General features: G+C 31.5%; 4 protein-coding genes across 6 annotated transcripts; 2 read left to right on the top strand and 2 right to left on the bottom strand.

Moving 5' to 3' along the window:
• Positions 1-236: 236 nt before the first annotated feature.
• On the top strand, positions 237-4,964 carry LOC133031558 (uncharacterized). Its single transcript, XM_061105090.1, has 8 exons — positions 237-887; positions 1,578-2,441; positions 2,564-2,884; positions 2,982-3,362; positions 3,468-3,811; positions 3,899-4,025; positions 4,171-4,619; positions 4,763-4,964. The coding sequence occupies exons 1-8, from the start codon at positions 624-626 to the stop codon at positions 4,962-4,964; spliced, it is 2,952 nt and encodes a 983-aa protein (XP_060961073.1). The 5' UTR covers positions 237-623.
• Positions 4,965-7,428: 2,464 nt separating this feature from the next.
• On the bottom strand, positions 7,429-8,061 carry LOC133031557 (uncharacterized). The gene is made up of 2 exons (XM_061105089.1): positions 8,032-8,061; positions 7,429-7,947 (listed from the first exon to the last, which is right to left on the bottom strand). Exon 2 carries the CDS (start codon positions 7,891-7,893, stop codon positions 7,429-7,431), a length of 465 nt encoding a protein of 154 aa, XP_060961072.1. The 5' UTR covers positions 7,894-7,947; positions 8,032-8,061.
• Positions 8,062-9,503: 1,442 nt separating this feature from the next.
• LOC115722768 (uncharacterized) lies at positions 9,504-13,923 on the bottom strand. 3 transcript variants are annotated; one of them, XM_030652074.2, is made up of 7 exons: positions 13,699-13,923; positions 13,131-13,365; positions 12,466-12,550; positions 10,680-12,012; positions 10,247-10,516; positions 9,998-10,153; positions 9,504-9,916 (listed from the first exon to the last, which is right to left on the bottom strand). In XM_030652074.2, the coding sequence occupies exons 3-7, from the start codon at positions 12,471-12,473 to the stop codon at positions 9,797-9,799; spliced, it is 1,887 nt and encodes a 628-aa protein (XP_030507934.2). In that variant the 5' UTR covers positions 12,474-12,550; positions 13,131-13,365; positions 13,699-13,923; the 3' UTR covers positions 9,504-9,796. The 3 variants fall into 3 exon arrangements, with proteins under 3 accessions (XP_030507934.2, XP_060960338.1, XP_030507935.2); XM_061104355.1 differs by having other exon boundaries at positions 12,466-12,564; positions 13,699-13,905; XM_030652075.2 differs by lacking the exon at positions 13,131-13,365.
• A 6,612-nt stretch (positions 13,924-20,535) lies between these two features.
• On the top strand, positions 20,536-23,145 carry LOC115724059 (peroxidase 57-like). Its single transcript, XM_030653516.2, has 2 exons — positions 20,536-20,933; positions 22,212-23,145. The coding sequence occupies exons 1-2, from the start codon at positions 20,724-20,726 to the stop codon at positions 22,959-22,961; spliced, it is 960 nt and encodes a 319-aa protein (XP_030509376.2). The 5' UTR covers positions 20,536-20,723; the 3' UTR covers positions 22,962-23,145.
• The last annotated feature ends 2,336 nt before the right edge of the window (positions 23,146-25,481 follow it).

Below are 25,481 nucleotides of genomic sequence, written 5' to 3'. Positions count from 1 at the left end.
TGTTTATATTATTGAGAATCAATAGCAATGTCATTTTCAATAGTGTTTTAAATTATAATAAAGTTTATTTATTTTCTTAAATATTTTTTTGATGATGTAAAACTAATTCATGATTAATTTATCATAATTGATAAAATTTAAAATTGTATAGTTATAATTTTAGAGTTAATAATTGCTTATTTAATACCCTTATATTTGTTTATAGCTAACTTAAGCTAATTAAATAAAGAAATTTTTACATGAAAAATCCTTTTTACTCTCTTTATTACATTATTACCCTCACACGCCTATTACTACATTTATACTTACAAACTTATTTTTATTACACATTTACCACTTACTCATCATACCATGCATACACGTGTTCTATCCCCATGCATCATCAATCAAATCATACTCTCTTCCCTCTCTTTTTTCATTTTGTTTTGATTTCATTTTCTATTCTTCATTTCTGTTCTCTAAGTTCATTTTGAAATCAAGTAACCTCCATTAACCACTCACAATTTATCACGTTTTTCCCTCTTATTTTTGGTTCATCCACGAATTTTCAACTTCCTCTTAGCCCACGATTTAGCAACTGTTTTTCCCTCTCTGTTTCATTTTTTTTCAATCTTATTTATACCATGGCAATCACTCGGTCATCTTCATCCCCTTCTCCAGTTCTCAAAAAGAAATCAAAAATGGGCAAGAAATCTTTGGCCAACAAATCCAAGGGTAAACGCCCAATCATTGATGATTTTGATTCTGATTTTGAAGCTCCCATGCCGAAGCGTGTGAAACCCACTTCTTCGAAGAAATCGAAGCTGAACTTGGAGGAGTCCTCGCTTCCAGAAATTTCTGGGAAAAAATTTCAGAAACCTGTTACACATTCTGCAGATCGGACTGAGGTTGGTTTTTAGTTTTATTTTCGTTTCCCCCTTTTCTTCCATTTCTGCTTTACCCAGATTTTTGGCGTTTCATGATCATTTTGCTTTGTGTGATTTTAGGGTTTCATTTGTGCATTTTGTTTCATGTTTTTAAATTTTTTAGTTATTTATTGTTGCTTTTTATTTTTCCATTTGATTCTGGTCTGGGTGTTGTTATTTAATTTTGTTTTGTTTTCTTTATTTTTAGTGTTTTTTTGTGCTTACAGGTTATGTGTTTTGTTTTCGTTTTTGGTGTTTTCAATCATTCTTCGTTAGTTTCTTTTCAGTTTTTAAATAGTTTGTTACTGGTATGTTTTGATGTGTTTTCGATTTTCATAAGTTTTTGTTGTTTGCTGTTATGTTTTAGATTTCAAAATTATTTTCAAATCTTTGCTCTATATTTTCCTATAGTTGTATATGTTTTTTAGTTTGTTTGTTGTTTTAATATAGTTTTGTTGTTCTTTTTATACTGCATTTTTCGATTTCTTTTAGGGTTAGTTGTTTACTGTTTTTTTTATGTTTCCAAACGATTTAAGGTCTTTGCTGTTATTTTCTGTGTAGTTGTTTGCCATTGATAGTTTGTTTTTAGTTTGTTTGTAGTTGTATTACAGTTTTCATACTGTTTAACTCAGGATTTTTAATTTATATTGGCCCTTTTTTGTTATGTTGCAGGTTTGGGACTGTAAATTTAGTCCTTCTGATTTTTACAGATCTAAGTGTGTGTGCACCAGTGTGTATTCTGTGATAAATAATATTAAAAACACTTTATCTGTTAATTTGCTTTCTTTGTTTCGTCAAACTCAGTTTGGGCATTTTCTGGATATGCCTGAGTTTGTTTTTCACCCACAAGTCGTTCATAGTTTACTACTAAGGGAAGTTTTACCTAATCCTAAGGAGTTTTGGGCTAAGGTTGCCGGCCGTTGCATACGGTTTAGTGCCGAAGAATTTTACCTTATTTCTGGTTTAGATTGTTTCGGTGATTGCAACAAGTTGTTGTTTTCACAGGAAACAAATCAATTGGTAGAAACTTGTTTCCGTGGTGTAAAAACTATTGACAACAAAGCCATCGAGGATGCTTTTTTGGGTAGTCGGTGGGGTTTGGATGAGTCTATTGGTTTGAAAATGGCTGTTTTGTATTTCATTCAGTGTTTTCTTCTTAGCAATACTCCTGACAAAGAAGTGTCTAGGTTTGTTCTAGATATAGTTGATAGCGGTCGGTGGGATGAGTATTGTTGGGGTAGGGAATCATTTGAATTGACAATTGACTCATTCAAAGGTAGGATTGAGCATGGTATCATTATGAAAAATAGAAAGGCAGAGAAGGGAGGCCAATATGATGGCTGGTATAGGGCATTGGGATGTCCTTGGGTTTTTACTGTTTGGTTTTATGAATGCTGTCCTGCAATGGTGAACTCTTTCTGTAAGAGAGTTTCATCTTCTATTCCCAGGATTCTGAACTGGAGCAACACCATCGTCACCAAAAATCCAACCCTTCGAGACTTGAAGGGCAAGATTTTTGATTTACCTTTGGAGAAGGTACTTTATAGTTTCTTTACTGTTTTTTTCCTGTTTCTTTTCAGTTTAATATTTGTAGTTGTTTTTTGGTTTTTCCAATTGTTTTAATTTTTTTTCATACTATGTTTAATTATGCTGTTCAGTTGAAGATAAAAAACATGCGTCCTACTGATGAAGAGAGGCAGCAGCTTCAACTTGACGGTCTATTTCTCGATGAATCTATTGATGAACGTGGTGTAGTGAAGCAATCCTTCGATGGTGGCTCATCTTCAAAGAAGTCTGATTCAGCAGATATTGATTGGATGAAATCTAAGCTGGAGATGCTCAGTTCGAATCAATCATCATTGGCCGAGGACTTCATTTCGTTGAGGTGTTTTGTTGATTTTAATTTCAAATCTGTAATGACTGTAATTAAGGATATCCAAGAGAAGGTTAATGCCATTCATCGTCGTCCTTCTGACGAGGTATTTATTCTTACTTTATTGTTTAGGTTTTTTTATTTTTTTTTTGTATAGTTTCTTTACTGTTTTATTTAAGTTTTATTTATGTTGGCTGATACAGGGAAAGTCATCGGATGAATTAGTAACTCAAGATTCTGATGATGATCCTGATGATGATGATGATGATGATGATGCCGAGGATGATGACAAGCAATTGCCTGATCCAGAAAATATTGATTCCGACTCCGACGATGGTGGTGAGTTGGTTAAAGTTGGTGGGGATGCTGATGATGCTGACAAGGCTGTTACTGCTGTCCCTTCTGCTGATGTGAATCCTTCTGAGGATGTTGGAGGGAGTGATAAAAATGTTAAGGATGTTGAGAAGCCGAAGGGCGATGAGTCTCGATTGAAGGGGGACGATTTCTTTGATGGGTTGAGCCAGCTTGTAATAGATGATGATCAAGTTGTGTTGGCTGGCTTGGAGGCTGTTGCTAAAATCAATGTAAGTTTACTTTTAATTGTTTTCAAAAAAACTAGGTTTCTTTTTGGTTGCTCTTTAGTTTCTACTATGTTTTGCAACTGTTTTAATGCATTCTTTATTTTTTAGGTCCCCGCACCCAATCCAGATGTTGTTGGTGAAAAGTCAGATGCCATTCATACTGATGAAGAAACTGAGGATACTGTCTCTGATACACCTCTGTTGGATAAGAGGAAGCGTGCTCCGGCCTTGAAATCTCCATTTGTTGATTTCGGGTCTGCTGATGTTGGGAGCACTCCAATGGAGCTTATGTCCTCAGGTTCTCAGTCTGCTGGGGATGATAGGGATTTCAAAATGGTGACTTATGTGAAGGGCCTTTATGCTCTTAATGATGCTTTTGCTGATCCCGTATCTACCGAGATTGAGGCAAAATTTGACTCTTGGATTGGTGAAGGATTGCTTAAACATCCCAGGTGACTGTTTTTTATTAAATCTGTTTTTGTATTATTTTTTTTTTCCAGTTTTATTCCTGTTTTAATGCTGTTTTTTTGCTGTTGTAGGCATTATAATTGTTATGAAGACGGCGCAAAGAAATTTACCCCGGGTTTTAGGCTAGGTGTTGATTATGTTGAGGATAAAACTTGGTTTTACCATTTGGCCACATGCGACATGTTTATGAACGACTCGGTAAAGTTTCCAATTTATATTGTACTTATGGTAGTTTGTTTTTAGTTTCTTTATAAATGTTTTTTAGTTTTGATACTACATTTCAGTTTTTTTTACAGTTGTTAAACCTTTTCATTTGTGTTTCTGTGTTGTTTTTTTTTCTCAGCATATGAACACCATATTCTATTACCTTCGGAAAAAAGGTAAGTATTCTTCCGCTGTGACGTTGAATTTCGCAACCACTGATTGTCTTTTTGATGATTCCATCCAAGCATTGTACCACAAATTTAACAAGGCCAAGTCAATGAAGACTAAGATGTCACACATTCACGCTGCCCACCCAATTGCGCATTATATCCGAGGTATGCGCATTCCCTGTTCCAAGCCTTGGTATGAAGCCGATCACGTGCTTTTCATCATCAATTTAAGAAGGGAAAGTCATTGGGTTTTTGGGCGTCTTGACGTGCACGAAAGGACGTTATTTCTGTACAATTCTTTGAGAACCGCGAAGATGAATGCCGCAGCTAGGAATGCGATGAAGGCTTATTCCGTGTTGTTGCCTTTGTTTTTCGATTTACTTGGGTTACGGAAGAATAGAGCACAAGTTCTGCCTCGGTTACGACCCTACTGACTCCATTCGTAATCGTGGAGCTTTGTGGTCTTGCGTCTCGACGAAGAAGTGAGTGTTTCTTTTAAGTTTCTTTTATGTTGTTTTTTAGTTTCTAATCTGTTTATTTTTTCTCTATGTTTTTTAACAGTGATTGTGGAGCATATGTTGCTGCCTTTGCTGAATTCTTTATACACGGAAAGGATGTCCCTGCAGACTTTGACATCGAAGTTTATCGAACCCGACTTGCTGCACTTTTCTACTCGTACGGACAAAGGAAAATTGACGAAAGTATTGATAGCGAGGATGAGAAGCAATCCAAGTCTTCTAAGGCATCTAAATTGAAGAAATAGGAACTTTTATTTTGGTGGCTTTATTATGTTATTTGTTGAATCTATTTACTTGACAAGTTTTAGTGTTGTTGTTTCAATGTAGGTATTATATTTGATTTTATACTATGTAGCTGGTTTAAAACTTTTAGGATATTTGACATTCACTACTTATAATATCTTTATTGTATAGGTTTGTATTTCCCAAAGTTTTGTGGTTTTTTAATTGTTCAAGTTCATATATAGGGTCGCACAACTATTGAGAAACTATTAACCAACTAAATACAAACTATGTTTTCATTTTTCCTAAATAGTGCTATGAATGTATATTTATTCTTCGTATTCCGTTAACTATTTTCCCTTATTCAAGTTATGTTTTATCAATTATTGATCGATCGCCTTTAAAAGCGTAAACAATAAGTCATTCCGTACTTAATATTTTACAAAGGGTCGCAATCGTAACAAAACGATTTTGAAACTATTAAAAAACTCGTTTCAAATTTCATAAAAATGAAATCCCATGTATTTAGAGCATCACGGATCAACCCGTTTGAATTTGCACACAAAATTAAACAAGTCAAATATTTCATATGTATCTATTTTATTGCTTGATTGTTGCATGTCTTTCGATTGTGTCCGTGTTGTCCACATTTGCCGCACTCGTTATGTTTTTTTGTATCCCATTCGTATAAAAACCTTCGTTTCCTTGGTCTTCCGCATCTTATTTTTTGGTTTGGTGGCAGAACAATGATATCTTTTATGTTTTGTGGCACATCCCAAGTTGTGTGATTGTGTACCGGATATGTTGAGCCGCTGTATGTTTCAAGCCATGTTCGCGTGGTGTAATAACCCGAACAGTAGTTGTAAACATTCAAGTTCATCTCTTTTATAACAGCAAGCGCATGAGCACACGGTAACTCATCAAGTTGGAATCTGTTGCAACTGCACGTTTTCTCCTTGAGGTTGATGACCCATGATCTGGTTAGTTCAATGACTTCGAACATGGTCTCGTTTATTGGTTTTACCTGCGGATTAAGTGTGAAAGCTCGTTAATATGTATGACAACGAAAAACAAACTATAAAGAAACCGAAATGCAACTAAAATAATTAACATGTCATTACATTTTGTCAATGATTCCACAAAGTTGTCGACTAATTTCTTTTCTCGTAGGTGTTAAAAATGTTGTTGTTTTCTGTGCTTTTTTCCTGTTTGTGTATGTCCATTGTTGAATCAATGCTCTCAATGACTCCATCAGTGTTGTGATTGGTAGCTCTCTAGCTGCCAAGTTTGCTGCATTTAGAGATTCAGCAATGTTTGAAGTCATAGTTGAATACCCGTTGTTTTTTGCGTAAAGGGTATCTTGACCATTTGTGGTATCCAACTTGTTGTAAATATGGTCTTACACGGATGTCCAAGCCGTCCAACTCGCTCATATGGTATTCAAATTTCCTCTCCGTGTATGCTGCCGTCTGCAGCGAAGAATGGTTTATCCAAATTTTGCTTGCATTCTTCTTGAAGGTTGCTTTTAGGTTGCTTAACAGTGGTATACACAATAGCAATGTGTGATTTACGGAAATACTTGACAAGCCGCCTTACTTATGCTCTCATGTCTATCCGAGATCAAGCACCGTTCCTCTCTAATCCCATATGTTTCTCTCACTTTTGTGAAAAACCATTGCCATGAGTTGTTGTTTTCTGAATCCACAACAGAAAAAGCTAGTGGAAAAATGTGCCCATTTGCATCCTGTGTACAAGCAGAGAGCAGTGTACCTCCATATGTTGATTTAAGGAAAGTTCCGTCAACAACTATTATAGGTTTGCATTTCTTCCATCCTTTTATTGATGCATCCAAAGGCGACAAACAAGTACTTGAAGAAATTTGTTGTCATCCTCTCGTTTCCATGTCCACTATTGTTCGGGATTAGTTTTTTGCAACATGTGCAAAAAACCGGCAGCAACTCCGTATGATTCGTTGGCTTTTCCTCGTAATTCTTCTTGCGCGTGCTCTTTGCTTCTCCATGCTTTCATGTAGTTCATTCGACCCCATACTTGTGTTTCATTTCTCCTCTTCGATGTCTTGTGGCGTTTGAGTTGTTTTTATGTTGGTGAACCGTGGCTTGATGTAGTTTCCAATCAATTTCGTTGTAGCTTGTCTCTTGTCGGCAAATCGATGTTTAGATCACAAGTGTGTATCACCTTTCTGTCGTACTTTCGAATGATGAATGACTTTGTTGGCCCGTTTCTGGATGCTGTTAGTGCCCACTTGCATTTTGGATCCAAACAACAAATCTTGTATGTTTTTGCACATGATTTTTTAACTCTGAATTGGAAGTTGTTCCTAATTGCATAGAAACCAAGCACGCTCTGCAGTGTTTCTTTGTCTTTGTATATTTGTGCTTCTTCTATTTCTGGATGATGCGGATCTGTGATTAGTAGTTCGTCATAATCGTGATTTCGGTTCCTTTTTTCTCGTTGTTTTCCGGTTGCTCAACCATTTCCTCTCGCCACAAGTTTTGCATAGTCCATGAAGTCAAAACTTTCTTCCCCAAATTCCGGTACTCTTGCTTCAATTATATGTTGTTGATTTGTTGAGTCTTCTGTTGTTGCTGCATTGTATTCGATTGGTTGGAAGGCGCTTCTATGTGTAATTAATGAATTGTCATTTCCAAAGAATGTTGCATCGATGGTTGTTGTTGGGTTGTTGATGACATTCACACACATTGGGTATGTTGTGAAGTCGGGGTCTTTCAGTTTGAGTTGTATGTAGAAATGCAGGCTTTGATCATCCTTTATCCTCAATGGTTGGTATCCTTCCTTCACTTGATATTTCAGTTGCAAAACAGTGTTTTCTTGGTTGCATTCCAGGACATCTTTGAGTTTCTGTTGCAAATCTTCATAGTTACAATTGGCAGAAATGTAGTGTCCACTGGCTTCATAATTTTCATAATTCATTCGATCATCGAATTTTCCATTGTAGAAGACTAGGAATGGAATGTCTTTCCTTTCCTGTGTTTTTGCAATTGTTATTAGTCCGAGGCAACGAATTTTAAAACTGGTTTTATTATGTTATGAAATAGAGTACAAACTTACTACTATCTCTGTTCCTTTGTTCAAGCATTGTGTTTCGTCCGTATTCCTGATTTTGCCATTTTTTTGGTAGTTAATAAACTACAAAGAAACGAGAATAAAACTATTAAGAAACTTCATTTAAATTTTGGGAAACTAACCATTTCTCAAACTGTTCTGTACTCTATCTTTTCCACAATAAATTCCTGCAAAAAAACGTAATGAAACTATTATTAAATGATTATGCAACTGTAAACCAACTGAAAAACAACGATTTTATCCCCAAAATTACATAGTTATAACGCATTGTCATTTTTCATCATGTTTATTCGAATCAGATCGATTTACAACTATTATAAAACTAATTTGCTACCATTAACATATATCTTACCTTGTGCATATGCTAGCTCTTGGTACTTGTCATATAACACTTCTTCATGATTTCGAAACCATTTTCAAACGATAATGCAACTGTAAGCCAACGCAAAAAAAAAATGAAACGAAGTTATTAGTATCCCTTGTTTCCTTAATCATAATCAGTTCTTGTTTATTGGTTTTTACCATATGTATTGCCTGTTGCACACCATTGAATCAACCAGAATGCAACTAAAAATGCTGTGTATCATTGTTGAAAAAAAAATTCAGTTCATACCTTTTTTTTGGATTTGAGGGGGAGCTCCAGATCTGTTCAATACAGATTTACATTGCTTCAATCTGAATTTTCGACGATCGTTTGAGTGATATTGCACTATAAAAAACCGAAATCAAATGTTGAAATTCAGTTTCTCCACGGTTGTCCTGCTCTTTTTTTTAAAAAAATTTCTGTTTAGATCGTTGGATTTGTTCGATTCCTATTGAAATTCGACGGGATTTACAGTTGTTTTACGTTCGATCTGGTTTCATTCTGGTTGCGTGGCCGACTGCATCGATGGAGCTTCATTCATCCTCTCCGTTTGTGACGTGCGGCTGAAGGTAAGGGCAAGTGGTATTTTTGTAATATTTTCATTTTGGGCTGTACAAATGTTGATTGGGCCGGCCCACAGTATTGTTGTAATATTTTACCATTTTTAGAATATTCCTGTTTTTTTCCCTTAAATAAATCATCTTATTGTAGTTATATGCATGGTTTGTAACTACTTCAATAAATTGTTTAAAAAAATAAGTAAAATGTAACTGAAAGAGTAAATTTACAATTATTTTTAAAATTCAAGAGATATTTTTATACATAAAAAAATAATTCAAAAAGCAAAATCATGATAAATTTATCAAGATAATTTAGTAAAATTAAAACATTTTAATAATTTTTCTTAGTTATGTAAATGTAACAAAATTTATTCTTTCCGATCAATTTTTTTATTTGTTTTCCGACCATCTTAATAAACAACATAATAAAATAATTATTCTAATATTTAATATTTTATTCTCTTTTATTTCTCCAATTTATTCATTTGATTACAATTTAGTAAATGCCATTAACAAAAAGCAAATATAAGAAATAAAAGAATAATACACAGTCCACTTTATTTGTTTCTTTTCCTGTCATGTTTTGAGATTTCTTTTATGAAAATGACAAAAAATAAGGATTATTATTTTCCCTTCGTTGTTAAATATTAGAAGCAAATTCCCCTAAAGGATATGACAAAAGAATAATTGAACAAAAAGAAGAATGCCTAAGATAAACAAACAAACATGTAATTTTCTTAGGTCTTGTATATCTTTGTTAACTGTCAAAACTGTTTTTAACAAGTATCATCATCAGACGACGATGACGACGAGAGCGAGAGGTTTCTCACGCGGCCATCAACCCCTCGATCGTGTAAGTAAGAGACTTAGCCCAGTCGGCTTTGAGTAGCAGAGTTTGCAGTGTATCCATCACATTGTAGCCGGGGTCGAGTTTTCGTTGCCAACCCTAACAACACCAACAAAGATTAAAACACATTGTAAACCGTGGATAAATAAACCCCTATCGAATTCTATACGAAGAAATTACCTCGAGAACTAATGTTGTCACCATGACGGTACAGACATTGCCGTCGATGTTGACTCTATGACGCCTCACTTTCTCGAGCAATTGCTGCATGCACTCGGCGGGATGTACTATGTCACCTTCTGGAGTACCCCAAAAAGTGAATGATTCTTCCACTTCCTGAAATATACAACATAGATTTAAGAAAAACATACTAGAAATAGATTAAACCTTTTACTAAACCGAGCCAATGTAGCAAGCAGAACATTTTACCTTAATAAAAGCCTTTGGATTTGGACAATTCTGTTGTTTAGATAGTCTCAATGCACTCTCAGCAGCTGTGCGACCATCTCGACGAGCAACAGCTTTGAAAAATTCTAGTAAATTTACTCGGTCACTTCCAGATAGTTCGGCAGTCATGCCAACATCGAGGAATATGACATGAGGTTTCGATTTGAAAAGTCTTTTTCGAGGAGACTTACTCTGACCCACCCGAACAAGGATATTTCCAGGATGCATATCTGCATGTATGAAGTTGTCCACCTAAAAAAACAAAAATATTGTTAAAAAACATAACTTTATACTGCAAATTAAAAGTACTAAAGCTCATGACTGAAATCAATACAAAGTTGCCAATACATGAAAATAACGAAATAAACTAACTATAGAAGTGAAATTCTCATAGAGTAATGTATAAGAATGTTACCAGAAGCATTTTTAAGAGTGCATGTGTGCCGATGTGAGCAAGTGCTGATTTAATGCGAGTATGGCCTTCGAGTTCATCAACATAGTGTGAGACACTCTCTCCTTGCTCAAAAGTTTCCACCAGAACGGCAGGGTGCACAAGCGGATAGACAGGCTTAGGGAATGAAACATCCTTCCATTGACGGAAATTGTATATAAAGCGGCTCAAGTGAGCAGCTTCTCTAGCAAGGTCAACTTGGGACATCATGAAAACTGCAAACTGCTGTACACTTTCATCCAGTCTTAACCACTTCAGTGTAGGAATGAAATTCGAAGCTTTTGCTACAAAATTTATTATCATAAAATCTCTTCGAATTGAGTCACCAACACCAGGATGTCTGACCTTGACAGCAACTGTCATGGGCTTGACCTTTTGACCAGGGTAGCGAAATCTCAACGATGCTCGATGAACCTGGGCAATACTTCCAGATGCCACAGGTGTCTCCTCAAAATTCTCAAATATTTCAGATAGCTTGCGGCCAAATGCTCTTTCGATAGTTTTCTTTGTATATGCAAAACTATGTTCGGGAGCTTTTGTATGAAGCTCCGCAAGCTGGTTGCATAAATCCCTAGGGAAAAGATCAGGTCGTGTAGCAGCCCACTGGCCCCATTTGATGAATGCTGGGCCTGCTTTTTCCAAGGTACGATGAACAACCTGAAGCCAAGTTTTCCTGAACTGAACTCCAAAACTATCCGCAAATGGTGCCATCATTATACTAGGTGTGAACAAAATCGATAGATAGAGAGCTCTTACAAACAATATAAACCCTTCTAAAACTGACCAAAGTAATGAGGTCATGTAAGCACGCCCATCTTGTGCATGCATATAAAAAGAATTCTTTGATGGGTGCTCTACTTCCATGAATGATCTCTCTGCCCATGCTACCTGTCCACAGGTGAAGGCAAAAATACCGGGAACAATGGGATGAGATCGAGTTATAGCTAGACTAACTGCTTGAGCGATCCTATTTATGGGGGAAATAGTACGAGTATTGGAATAACACTTTTGAGAAAGTCTTTTCCATGCAATTTGGGCATGATGCGAGACAGCGCTACTTGCTGAAAACACAGAGAAATTCCTTGAAAGACTAGTCTTGCCAAAACACTTCGTGCTGCTATACAATGGGTGTGAAGTATGAACTCTATCAGAATATCTGTATTGCGAATACAATTTGTATCTAGGAATATTTAACCCAATGGCAGCTGCACCATTGTTCCCTGAATTCGTATAGCTATGCCCCTGGCTTTTATGTATAGAACTTGCAACTCTCTTAGTATACTGAGAAGTCAAAAATCTGCATTTTGAAAATTAAAACAATCAATTAAATTAAACGCATACATTCCTTAAATTCCCATAAACAATTAAACATTACTCTAACATTAACCGACAAAAAGAGAAAGAAAAAAAAAATACACAATCTAATCCTTGAAGTATAATTATCATTTTATGAAGCTCCAACACAATGCATGATCGTACTTTGATACTCCAAGACTCTATTGGGGAGCTAAAAATAGACCCTCTATATAAAAAACAATTTAGATTTCTGATATGAATTAGTATATGTCCTAGCATTGAAGAATGAAATCATGCACAAAAATTGGATTGTCTAAGAAAAAACCGACAGCTGTTTATACCCAAACCCTTGACTTGATATGTCTTATTGCAACTGCTACATAATCTTTATAAATCTGAAAAGGCAGAAAGACTCGTGCAATTCAATTTAAAAATAAAAATGAAAAAAACGGACCTTGACATGGCTTTGGCACTGCTGCATTTGCCGCGGTTAAAGCTCCCACAAGACCCGTGCTGTGTTCCAAAACTTGCAAACTTGACTGAAGAAATGAACCTAGTTAGCAGATGGCCAATCGCTTTTACATGATAGTAATCAAGGAATATGAGTACTCATAGAATCAAGAATTAAGTATAGAAGTACCAATGAGAGATACATTTGGTATTTTATTTACATATCTTATGTAGCTAGGCCAGGATTAAGCTAGCACTAATTATAATTTAATTGAATATTGGAGCCAACCAATCTGAATCACTAATTAGGTTAAACAAAAACCACACATCATAAGGCCATAGTGTTGCCAACCAAAAAGCTCAACATTGCTAAAGATAAAATTCAAAAGGTACAACGTAGTTAGTCCATTCTACTTGGGAATAAGAAATTGCAATCTCAAATTTTGTCATGTGAATCTCAGATGTTCTAAATTGTTTCAATGAAATACCCAGCAGTTAATAAGGGTCATCATTTAACTTATAATACATACATAATAGTAAATTTATATGGCCTAACAATTCAAAATCCAAGCCTTATTCACAACTGCAGCAAATTAGATATGACTATAATCAACATAAATATACTAATCCAAGCATTAAATACATAATTAAAACTAGTATACCACTAACCTTCTCAAGATTTGGCTTAGTTCAGGAAAAACCCTTCCAAAACTATTGATACAATGTAGTTCAAAGCTACCAATTGTTGACCAACCTCACTCAATGCCTCAAAACATACTCTATATTACATTCAACTGCATATTCAAAGCTCAAAAATCTTTGTCTACTTCTTCTTTCTACTTCCTCAACTATTTCCTAATCTCCAACTCAATATCTCATTGAAACATTTTATCAAACACTTTCCCTGCATTGAAACCATCAATTTTTAGAGAGAAAAGCACACACACACTTTAAGATATGTATAAAGAAAGATCATAACTTTTCTTATTCTAATTCCTCTTTGTTCCTTTCCACACAAACAAAAGCACCAATCACCAAAAGCATTGTGATAATTTCAGATGAGAACAATTTGCCAACAAAATTTCGAGTCAACAGATTTAGTTAAGCATTGTGATTTTAGTTTTTGTTTAACCTTTGATATATTCTCATAAACCCCAAGTCAAAAGATTTAGCCTTTGAATTTGATATATACATATATATATATATATATATAGAGAGAGAGAGAGAGAGAGAGTACCTTGGCGGATCAAGGAAGCGATGTTGGGGTTTTTGGGGTTGTGAGGCCGGGCAATCTGTTGGTGTAGCTGGATTGGAGGTGGGATGATCGGAGGTGGTCTGGATCGGCGAAGAAGCGGCGCCGTAAAGTGTGGAGGGAAATTGATTGAAGGGACACACGAGAGAGAGAGAGAGAGAGAGAGAGAGAGAGAGAGAGAGAGAAGAGAGAGAAACAAAGAAATTTTAGTTTTTAGGTTTTAATTTTAAATCCTTTAATATTTATTTAAATTAATTATTCTCGATAAAATCTTAAATAATACGTTTTTTTTATATAAAATTAAAATTTATAAATATCTTATAAAATTGAATAAACTTTAAAATATATATAAAAATTAATAAAAATAGTATTAAATTTTTTTATTCCAATATTTTAATATGCAACCAAACAAACTAATAGAATAAAGATTGTTTTATTTTATTACCTCCAACCAAACGCGCCACATAAATGATTTTCCTTTATTATATTGATTTAGTTTCTCCTTCTTTCAATATTATTTTTTATTAGATTTTTTTATCATAATGGTAAGTAGTTTTGTAACAAATAAAATATTAACTATTTTGTCAAGATATTAAGAATTTATATTTAATTACCACATTATATTTAAATAAATACATTTTCTATTTTAAAATATAATATAATTATTAATATCTTTAATTATTACCTTTAGTTATTATGTAATTACATAATAACGTCTAAACACACTCTTAAGTTAAGTGCAGTTAATTTACTAATATAATAAATTATCTATGTTAACCCAAGTATAAGTGGCATGTGTTTAATAGTCTTCTTAAATTTAATTATTTAAATATTATAAAATTATTAAACAAAATCTTTTTTTTAATTGAAAGTAATAATTAAACATAATATTAATTAAAAAAATCATTTTCTTTCCTTTTCTTTTTGAGATCCATCGTCTCATCTTTTTTTTTTCTTTTCTTTTTCTTCCTTTTTAGATCTCACCACCATCACCATCACTTCGCAACCAAAACCATTATCACATCCACCATTTATTCTCCTACCTCCTCATCTTCTTCTTTTTCGGTTTGGGGTTTTGAAGAGTCGACACATAAGGTTTGTTCATAGGGAGACAAAGCAACATCGACGTATTAGATGCTTAAGCTTCTTTACATTTGAAATCATGATGAGTAGTTATGGCTATAGCTTCATGATCAAAATAATCCTAGTAAGGAGGATGATGATCCAAATTAATAACCTTCTTATGTTTAATAATATTATTAGTACTATTGTCCAAATACCTAACCCTATCATGAGTAACATTATTGCCCTTCAAATTATTTTCCTTCACAAAAAAATTCCAGCCCCTTGTGAAGACGAAATTTCGACTACTTTTCTGACAACGATACTGAAATTTTCATGACCTCGTTAGCTTGTCATAAAAAAATAGCTCAATATTTTCAACTCCACTTTTGGTAATAGTCTCTACATTATTATTACCGTTAGTGGAGTTATTACAACTTTTTATAGTTGGTAATATTCAAATTAAGATTTTAATTTGTGTTATGATTGTCTTGTAATTCACTAATCTAACTTTTTAGGGATGACAAGTCTATTGAGCTTACCAAACTTGTTAAAAATGTACACAAAAAGCCCAAGTATATATAGCCATGGAGAATAATTATTTGGGCTTGAGCTTTATCATAAGCCCAATATCAGTACATGAGGCAGCCCAGCCCAATATCATAAGCCCAAACTTATTTTATTAGGCTTTCATATCTTTTTTTATTTTTAACAAACCATCTCTTGGATCTGTTTAATTTTACCATCTCAAAGTTTTCTTGTATGATAATCAGTTTCCTTAATTATATGCGAAAAATACATCTTTTTTGTATCTATTAATCAAAAATACTTTCATATTATTTTTTTTATTAAAATAAACCCACTTTTTTTAGTGAATTGCCTAATATACCCTCACTCTTTACTTAAGTGTAGCATATAATTTACATAACCTAAGGGGTCTTATAGGAACATCATCCATAAAAGTAGGTACATCTAAAAAATATAAAAATGTATGTAAAAATTAAAACAAATAAAATAAAGTAGGTATACAATGTAATTTCCTCTAATTTATTTTATTTTTTATAGAATATGCAAATAAAGTTATCCATGATAGGAATTTCAAAAATACTAAAAAAGTAACAAAATTTATAAAATTACCGATTTACAATTTTAATAACATTTTTATGGATTTTTTTTATTGTTTTTAAAGTTGAAGCTATATGAAATCAACATGAAAAACATTGTTTTCTGAGAAAAAATACAAGTAAAAGACCTATATAAAAAATAAAATCTATAAAAATATAATATATCTTTATATATAGAATATACTTGAAAATAAAAGAATATTCTGTTAAATTTAACGATTAGGTTTGATCTCCCGTTAACAAATAAACCCAATATAATTAAACCCAAAAAATTAAACAATCTTTTAAATATTAATAATCTCTTTTTAAATTAAAAAAAATCATCTTAACCACATATCTCTCTAACAAACCTATCTTGGGAGAATATTAATAATTTTTTTTATTTATTTTTTTTTTTAAAAAAAATCTTTATATATTAAAGTTAATCTAATGTTTTCTCTGGATAAGCATAGGAAGCAGAAATACCACTTGTATCTTTGTGTGATTGCAGATATACCACTTCTGTCATTGACTCACTTTTTAGCTTTATAAATGGAGATGTTCATATAATATTAACACTTTACAGAATATTTATAGATATAAACTTACATTACAATGCTATGTTAAAAAAAGAACTAAATAGAATAATCTACTACTCCAATAATAAATTTATTTACAATTTTATAATTACACTAATATTATTTTTAATACATTATTAAATAATATTTCAAATATAAATATTTAATTTTTTCACAAAAAATTTGCAATCTTTAAAAATAAAATACATTCAAAATCTTAAAAAAACCAAAATCTTAAATGAAACTAGCAATACACATTCACCTAGTATATAAATATATATGTATATATATATAATTTTAGATGCAAATTAATTAGTATTTAAAATTGTTTCGTATATATTTTTAGACTAATATTGCTAACACACGCAACTTGGAAAAAATGCACACTATTATTAATTGTTACACATTATTGTTATATATATAATACTTTTTATTATTTATATATGCAATATTATTAATCCAATAATATGTCTTAACAAAATATTATTTTTAATTGATTGACTTATCGTCTATTAATTTAAATATGATAAATCAACTTTATAATGACTGGAGGACACCACATATTTTTTTTAACAATAATATCTATAAATATATATCATAAAATATTTTCATAAATTTATTATCATTTATTTATTTTAGTTCTATGTATTACACACGCCTTACTTCTTCATATAAATCCACATTATTATTTTAAAAATAATAATTGAGAAGCTTTAAATATGCAGGTAATATCTCAGTTTCAAATTCAAATTCAAAATTTTTGTGCTTTTTTATTAGAAAAAATAATCACATTTTGTCCATATATATATATTATAGTTATATATATATATGGAATAAAATATAGTTTGGATATATGAGAATGTATACCACTATCCTTTCATTTAATTATTTTTATTAATTGTTATTTCGTCTTCTTAATTTAAAAGTAGTTTAAAGATTTGATCAAATAGTCATGTCAAAAAAAGAAAAGATATCAATAATAAAAATTATTAGTTGTTCAAAAAAAAAAAAAAAAAAAAATTGATAGATGATGATAACAATAATATTTATATAGATTTTGAGTGAGACCTATATATGGATATGTGCTAGGGTTTGAGATGTGGATAACAATTAGTAGAAATCAAAATTTATTATAATATTTTTATAATTAATTGATATTTTTTACTATGTTATAGTAGAATGAGACTATATTATTAAAAAAAAAATTAACATAATTTCAATACAATTAAAACTGTTTTTTTATTTTTTTTTTAATTTTTTTTTCCTCATATTATAATTTTTGCCATTTTATTTTATATTTAAAGTAAATATAACCATCATAGTTATGTATTTGATTTAATTATTAAAATTTATTCCATATGATTTCTTATATTTTCATTATTTTCGACACTTTCAACCAAAAAGGTTCTATTGCAAAACTAATAGTAACTTAATCTGTTACTATGTACACTATAACATTCAAAAACAAAGAACAAAAATAGGATTTATTTGGTGACCAAATTACCTTTGCAAAAAATTGTAAACCTAAAAATGATAAAAAAGTTCAAATTAAGTTAGGACTTAACTGTGATACAATTTCAAAAAAATTGGACTCAATCGAATTATTTGACCAAATTATTATAAAGTGGGGTCTGAAGACTCTGATCTTGAAAAAAAAAATATTTATTATTATTATATTATAAAAAAAAAATATAACATCAACATCACGTAGCAAGTTGTAGCAAAAATACAAAATTAAAAAAAGAAATATATATTTATAAATGAATCTCGTGATCAATTCAGTAAGCATTACAATTTACAAGTTGTGTTAAATCTTATTAAGGCCCCTCTTATATTATGGGATATTATTGTTCTAAATGGAACAAGTATAAGTACTTAAAATTTTAAATTTAAATTTAATATTTATTTTTAACGTTATAATTATATTTAATGTTTATGAAACTATAATTTTCCTCTAATTTCATCAGTACAGACTCCGTTTTAAATTTATTAAAATAACATTTGGAAGGAACTCATACTACACGTTTTTGTTTAAATCCAATTGTGTTGAATCTGTGCCTCATATATGCGTTATTTAAGACAATAATAAAATTTATACTGACGAAAATTAAAGAAAAAATTTAATTTTACAAACATTGCGTACTTGTTAAAAATAAACATACACTAAATTTGTGTGACTTATTACAAACTTAAATTTTTGATATATTTACCCTTTTCATTTTATTATTTGGGTATATGACAAATATATGATTTTATTTATTTATTTTTTAAGTAGAAAAAAATAAATTTAATTTATTAACCATCAAATCAACTATCAAATTAGATAACAATTCAGTTAAAACATACTTCAATTAATTCAGTTTGTATAACTTGGTAGTATGTGTTTTATTTAAATACAATTTTTTTTATATATATTTTTAATAATATTAATCAAATTGATAAAGTTAAAAGGAATTATCAAAAACAAAAGATGCTAAATTATTTATGAATTTTTATAAAACACAATACATTACCATGCTTTCTTTTCTTAATTTTGGGAACCTGCTTAATTAAAGGAATCTTTGTTAATTCAGTAATTATAAATTAATTATTTGCTGCAATGTGATTCATAAAATAGCGATAAAAATAATTTGTAATAGAGACTTAGAGAAATGGTTTCAGATATTATTTCTAAAATTTTATAAAAAGCAGGCAGATATATAATACACAACATTATAGTTTGCCAAAGGCATAATCTATAAAAAAAAATGTCCTTTTAAAATTGATTTACAGAAGGTTTATTATAACACTAATAATTTGAGTAATTCTAAAAAAAAAATACTTGAAGTTATTAATTAATTTTCCGAATAAGTTTGTAGAACTCATTATGACTTGTGTTACTATTATTTGCTTCTGTTTTATAGTGAATGGGTTTTTACATGATTTTCTCCAAGAATCTTGAAAATTAAACCTTCTAATTATAATTACCCAGAATTTATTCCTGTACAACTTTTACACTTGACTCAAATATATATTTTCATTTAATAATTTTTGTTTCTTTTTTTAATCAAAGATTGCAACTTTATTAAAGTAAAGCAGCTATTAAAATAGCTTCCAAACCCATAGGGACAAACTCCCTATCGGAAAGACGGTCAGGACAAGAACCAGAAGAACGAGCTAACCAATTAGCCGCTTGGTTCCCAAACCATTTAACAAACTGAACTGAACTACGAAACATCGAAAAAGATCGTATAAGACTAATACAATCTGAAATAATTAAACCCAAAGGAGAAAGAATTTGTCTACTGTTCTTAATTGCATTAACAAACCGCTAGACAATCGGTCTCCAAAGTCACCGCAGCGGGGACCAGGCCATCCAAAGAGCCTCCGTCGCCCCAGGTCTGTTTGACCCAACTCAACGCCTCCTTCATCCACATAGCTTTGGCCACCGGAGATTCCAGTTCGCCGCTTGATTTAGACAAACACCAGCATTGTCACGACTCAATTAACGCGGCTTGATTTTTGTTTCTTTGTGATCTCTTGTTATGAAAAAGCATCTATCTTGATTTTGTTTTGACTTGAAAAAGTTTCAATATTAAATTATTCAATTATAACGTTTTAAGTATATCCAAACACCGAATACATAAAACAATAACATCATCACATGCATGCATTACATAAACCACGTTCCAATCTCTATTATATATTTATATATATATTTATCAATCAGTATTATTCTTATTAAATAAATTTAATAAAAAATATTAATTTTAAAAATATTCAACCATTAAAATTTAATGCAAATAATTAATAAAGAAAAATTTAAATTTTTAAATTTAATTTAACTTCTTAATTAAAAAAATTATTAAAAACACTATATTAAAAATATATTTATATATAAAATATTTAAGAAAAATTTAACTTTTTTGTCATAATATAACAACTTCAATTCATATAATGTAAAAATAAGAGATTTTTTCAATTAAATAAAAAAATTAAGCATAAAAATTTAAATTTTCTTAATAACTATGAACAATACTCATTAAAAATAAAAGCATACATATATATATATATATATATAATTTTATATATAGCTAGCTAGCCATTGTTGATCGGAATTGTTTTTCTTTGACTTTTCACGGGTAGTACAGATACCCTTTTGTACTCTTTATCCTAAAACTCTCTTATATATAACTATATATAAGAGCTCTCATCACAATTAACATTTTATCGAAAGCCAAACACTTAAACCCTAACATATATACTACTATATATATTGTATATAAGGATGAGGAAAATGATGATGACGATTATGGTGATAATGGTTATGATATCATCTCCTTGTTGTGTTTTTGGTCAGCTAAGTAATAATTTCTATAGAGTGAGTTGCCCTAATGCTGAGCAGATTATAAAACAAGTTGTCAATGAAGAATTTGCAAAAGATCCTACCATTACTGCTGGCTTACTTCGTATGCACTTTCACGATTGCTTTGTTAAGGTATAATATTCGTTTATATATATGTAAATTATATTATTATAGGGAATTACTAAACTTTTATGCAAATCTAAGCTCATTCAAAATTCAAAACAAACACCCCCTAAATGGTATGATTAATTAATTATTTGTCATTGTCAGTAGGGTACATTTGGTCTATTTTCTTGTATCAATTATTAATTGGTCCCTACTTAATTTGGACTATTCTCTGGCTTGTCTACTGTTTTTTTTTTGGCATGCTTATATAAAATAATATACATTTTATGTTAATTTTAAAAAAATAGGGTGTAAATATTATTTTGAATTCTGTATTTTGTAAAGATTATTAATTGGATATTCTATTTTGTTAATAATAAAGTGGACTCTCTGTTTTGTTAAATGATAAAAATAAGACCCTGAGCTCAATTTTCAATAATTTTTTTTTGATATAATTAACTTTAAAAACAATCTCTAATACGAACAGATATAGAAAATGTAACTAGTTTTGTCATAATATCTCTAGATCGAATTATTATTAAGTTTTTTTTTTTTTTTGACAAAAATCAGTTCAGGGTCCTATTTGTACAACTTTAGAAAATATAGGGTCCACTTTGTCATTTAACAAAACAGATGGTCCAATTAGTAACTTTTGCGAAACACAAGATCCAAAATGGTATTTATCTAAAAAAAATATGATGATAGATGGAATTAATTATATTAGTATGTATACATTAATTAGTAAGTAATGTTAAAAAAAAATTGTTTAAAATATTTTTGTAAGTGATATTCTTTTTTGGTTTTAAAAATTTTGATTCTCAGTTAAAAAATTAAAAATGAGAACAGTTTTATAGCACATAATTTTAAAAAATATTTTTACTTTCTAATTAAAAAAACAAAAAGTTAATTAAAAATATATTACCAAAGAGACAAAAAAAAAACAATAAGTGATTGTTTCAACTTGCTATATTAATTAATTTTTTATTTATGGAATATTAATTTAGTTAATTCTTTATATATATACATATATTTTTTTATGAACAAATTTCATTACTCCAAAAAAATCTTTTACAAACTGACTTCATATACATATTATAATCAATCATATATGATTATTATTAATTACTGTATGTGTTTTTAGAGATGAGATAGTACATGTTGGAATAATAGATAATTTAGTTTTTGATTTATAATATGAATTGAATTTGTCTTGTCATGGGACAAATTAATCCAAGTTCATACATTTTCTTTTGTGTGGACAATATCATCAAATGACAAATATATATATATATATAATATCAACAGGGTTGTGATGCATCAATATTAATCAACTCCACATCAAACAAGCCCTCCGAAAAAACCGCAGGTCCTAATTTGACTGTTCGAGGGTATGAACTCATCGACGAGGCTAAGAGAAGGCTCGAAGCAGCATGTCCTTCAAAAGTCTCATGTGCAGACATTATAACCTTAGCCACTCGTGATTCAGTTGTTTTAGCTGGTGGACCAAACTACATCGTTCCAACTGGCAGAAGAGATGGACTTGTCTCCAACCCTAACGATGTCAACTTGCCTGGTCCAAGTCAATCGGTCACCTCTGCTTTTCAATCTTTCAGAGCCAAAGGCCTAACCCTAAATGAAATGGTTGTTCTTCTCGGTGCACACACAGTGGGGTTTGCTAATTGTAATTTCTTCTCAAGTCGACTTTCAAATTTTCAAGGGACAGGCAAACCTGATCCTGCCATGGATCCTGCGTTGGTTACCAAACTAACACAAATATGTGCAACTGGAAGTAATCCAAAAGCCTTTTTGGATCAAAACACTAGTAATATTTTCGATAATGAATTTTACCGTCAAATACGTTTGAAGAGAGGGGTTCTAAAGATAGATCAAGAGCTTGCTTCAGATACTACTTCCTCTGTTCTTGTATCCAATTTGGCTTCGAATCCAATTCGATTCTCTCAAAGTTTCGCAAGTGCTATGATTAAGATGGGAAGAATCGAAGTTCTTGTGGGAAGTGCTGGTGAGATTAGAAAAAGTTGCGGAGCTTTTAATTAATTCTCCCAAGAACACAAAATGAGTAAGTAGTCTTCAAAAGAAGACTACCTACTCACAAAAAAAATGTTTTGCTTGAAGTTGTTAATTAATATCATCAAGTCAAATGATATTAATTACTACTCAACACTAAAAACCAATTAAAGGTTAAGAATAATATGAATTAATAAAAATGAGTGATTCTACTGCCACTTTAATATTTATAAATGATCTTGTAACTTTTTATTATTTATATGTTTTATTCACAAAGTATGATGGGTAACGAGTTCTCTTCCAGCATAAATTTACTTTTTGAGAAGGTGTTAATCTTCTAATTAAATTAAAGTTCTATTTTTCAATTTCAAATCCATTTATAATTACACAATTACATATTTATAGATTTTATATACCATGCAATTACTAATAAATTAATGAGCCTTTACGCTATTTTCATAGTATAAAAAAATACATTTTAAATGTTTAATAATTCCAAATACTTCACATTAAAATATATATTTGTAGGTTTTTTGTAATCCAAGCAAGTAAACAGGTTGACTTTTGTCAAGCTCCAAGTTTGTTGGAAAAGTTAGTTTTTTCTGTTATGTTCACAGTCCTCACTGTTCGGGTAGTTAGGTTAGTTAGTTGTCATGTTTTTTCATCTTGTAAGCCTATATATAAAGGCATGTGAACTCATTAAGAGATAGAGAGAGAAAATCAGAGAGTGAGTGATCTGATTGGAGAGTGAAAAACAGAGTGGAAAGTTGAAGTAAGGCACTGTCCAAGTCGAGTTTCTTGGAGTGCTTGAGTGAGAGAATTGGGTTGTCTCTTGTACAAACTTTGAGGCTGTGTATCTAACTTGGTGTTGATTGTAACTCTGAACCAAATGAATGGAATGAATACCAAAGGGGGTAGCAGGAAGTAGGCATTGTTTTTGGCCGAACCTGGATAAAAATCTGTTCTTAATTTCTTGTTTTAAGTTTCATTCTTTTATGATGTTTGTTGTTTTGAATTGGTGTTGTTCATTTTGAATTAATGTGTTGTTGAATTACAACAGTGGTATCAGAGCTACGGTTTTGTAGGAAGGAGAAGAAGATCTCTAAGATTCAACATCTAAAGAACACCAAAAATTCAAGAACTCAAAGAAGCTGGCTGCGATGGCTTCATCATCAGCAAGATTTGACCTGGAGAGATTTGATGGGACTGGAGACTTCAGTTTGTGGAAAGAGAAGATGATGGCTATATTAATCTATCAGAGATTAGATTCAGCCATTGAAGATCGGACTGAAAAGGATGAAAAACCAGAAAAAGGATCAGATGGAGTCAAGAAAGAAGACTCAAAAACTGTGATGAAACAAGCTAGATCAACACTTATTATGAACCTAGCTGATAATGTACTAAGGCAAGTTATTGGAGAAAAGACTGCACTAGGAATTTGGACTAAACTATATCATCTCTACATGGCCAAATCGACTGCAACAAAGATTTTTCTGAAAGGGAAGTTCTATGGTTTTAAAATAAATCCTGTTAACTCTTTAGAACAAAATCTTGATGAGTTAAATAGAATTGTGTTGTCTCTTACTAATATGGGTGAAACAATTAAGGAAGAAGATCAAGCTGTGATTATATTGAATGGCCTTCCAGATCAATTCAAGGAGATGAGGACTGTGATAATGTACAGTCGAGACACACTAACCTTGGAAGATGTCATGAGCACTCTCAGGTCCAGAGATGCTGAACTGAATTGGCAAAAGGCTGCTAGACAAGAGACAAGACAAGAAGAAAGCCTATTTACCAGAGGAAGAAATCCAAGAAGGCACAATTCAAAGCTTAGAGGTCACTCAAGATCCAAGTCTAGACCTAAGGAGACAAGAAAATGTCACCACTGTGGCAAAATTGGTCATCTGATCAAGAATTGCTGGGAAATCAAGAACAAGAAAAAGAGACAGAAGGATGAAGAAGAGAAGTCAAATGACTCAAATGCTGTAGTAGATGAGACATATAGCTCAGATGGTGATCTGTTTGCTGTGATAAATGACTGCTACACTAGTCAGAAAAATGGTGATGCCTGCAACATTCTGCAGCAAAAGAACTGTGATGAATGGATCTTAGACAGTGGATGTACATACCACATGAGTCCTAACAAGGATTGGTTCATTGATTATGAGGAAATTAATGGAGGAAGTGTAGTTATGGGAAATGATCACAAATGTCAAGTAACTGGAATTGGATCTATTGCCATTAGAAGTTTTGATGGTACTGTGAAGACTCTCACCAAAGTCGGGCACATACCAGATTTAAAAAGAAACCTAATATCCCTTGGAACCCTTGATGATGAGGGATGTGAATACAAAACAAGCAATGGAGTTATGAGAATAACTAGAGGTTCTATGGTGATATTAAAAGGCACCAAAAGGCATGGATTGTATTTCTTGAATGGCCAAACAATCATGCCTGCCTATGCTGCAACAGTGAACAAAAATGTGTCTGAAACTCAACTTTGGCATGCTCGAATGGGACACATTGGTGAACAAGGATTGGTAGAAT

The sequence above is a fragment of the Cannabis sativa genome, chromosome 9 (assembly GCF_029168945.1).
Source record: "Cannabis sativa cultivar Pink pepper isolate KNU-18-1 chromosome 9, ASM2916894v1, whole genome shotgun sequence".
In the NCBI taxonomy this organism is placed as follows: Eukaryota; Viridiplantae; Streptophyta; class Magnoliopsida; order Rosales; family Cannabaceae; genus Cannabis; species Cannabis sativa.
Note: the sequence above shows the minus strand (reverse complement) of the source record. Positions and strands in the feature narration are given on the sequence as shown.

Bases quoted from the DNA above. Each gene is read 5' to 3' on its own strand.
- LOC133031558 (XM_061105090.1), top strand. From the start codon at position 624: ATGGCAATCACTCGGTCATCTTCATCCCCTTCTCCAGTTCTCAAAAAG. The intron at 2,442-2,563 runs GTACTTTATAGT...TATGCTGTTCAG, and splicing joins TTGATTTACCTTTGGAGAAG to TTGAAGATAAAAAACATGCG. The intron at 4,026-4,170 runs GTAAAGTTTCCA...TTTTTTTCTCAG, and splicing joins ACATGTTTATGAACGACTCG to CATATGAACACCATATTCTA.
- LOC133031557 (XM_061105089.1), bottom strand. From the start codon at position 7,893: ATGAATTATGAAAATTATGAAGCCAGTGGACACTACATTTCTGCCAAT.
- LOC115722768 (XM_030652074.2), bottom strand. The intron at 10,154-10,246 runs GTAAAATGTTCT...TGTATATTTCAG, and splicing joins ATCCAAAGGCTTTTATTAAG to GAAGTGGAAGAATCATTCAC. The intron at 9,917-9,997 runs GTAATTTCTTCG...TGGTGTTGTTAG, and splicing joins TGACAACATTAGTTCTCGAG to GGTTGGCAACGAAAACTCGA.
- LOC115724059 (XM_030653516.2), top strand. From the start codon at position 20,724: ATGAGGAAAATGATGATGACGATTATGGTGATAATGGTTATGATATCA. The intron at 20,934-22,211 runs GTATAATATTCG...TAATATCAACAG, and splicing joins TTCACGATTGCTTTGTTAAG to GGTTGTGATGCATCAATATT.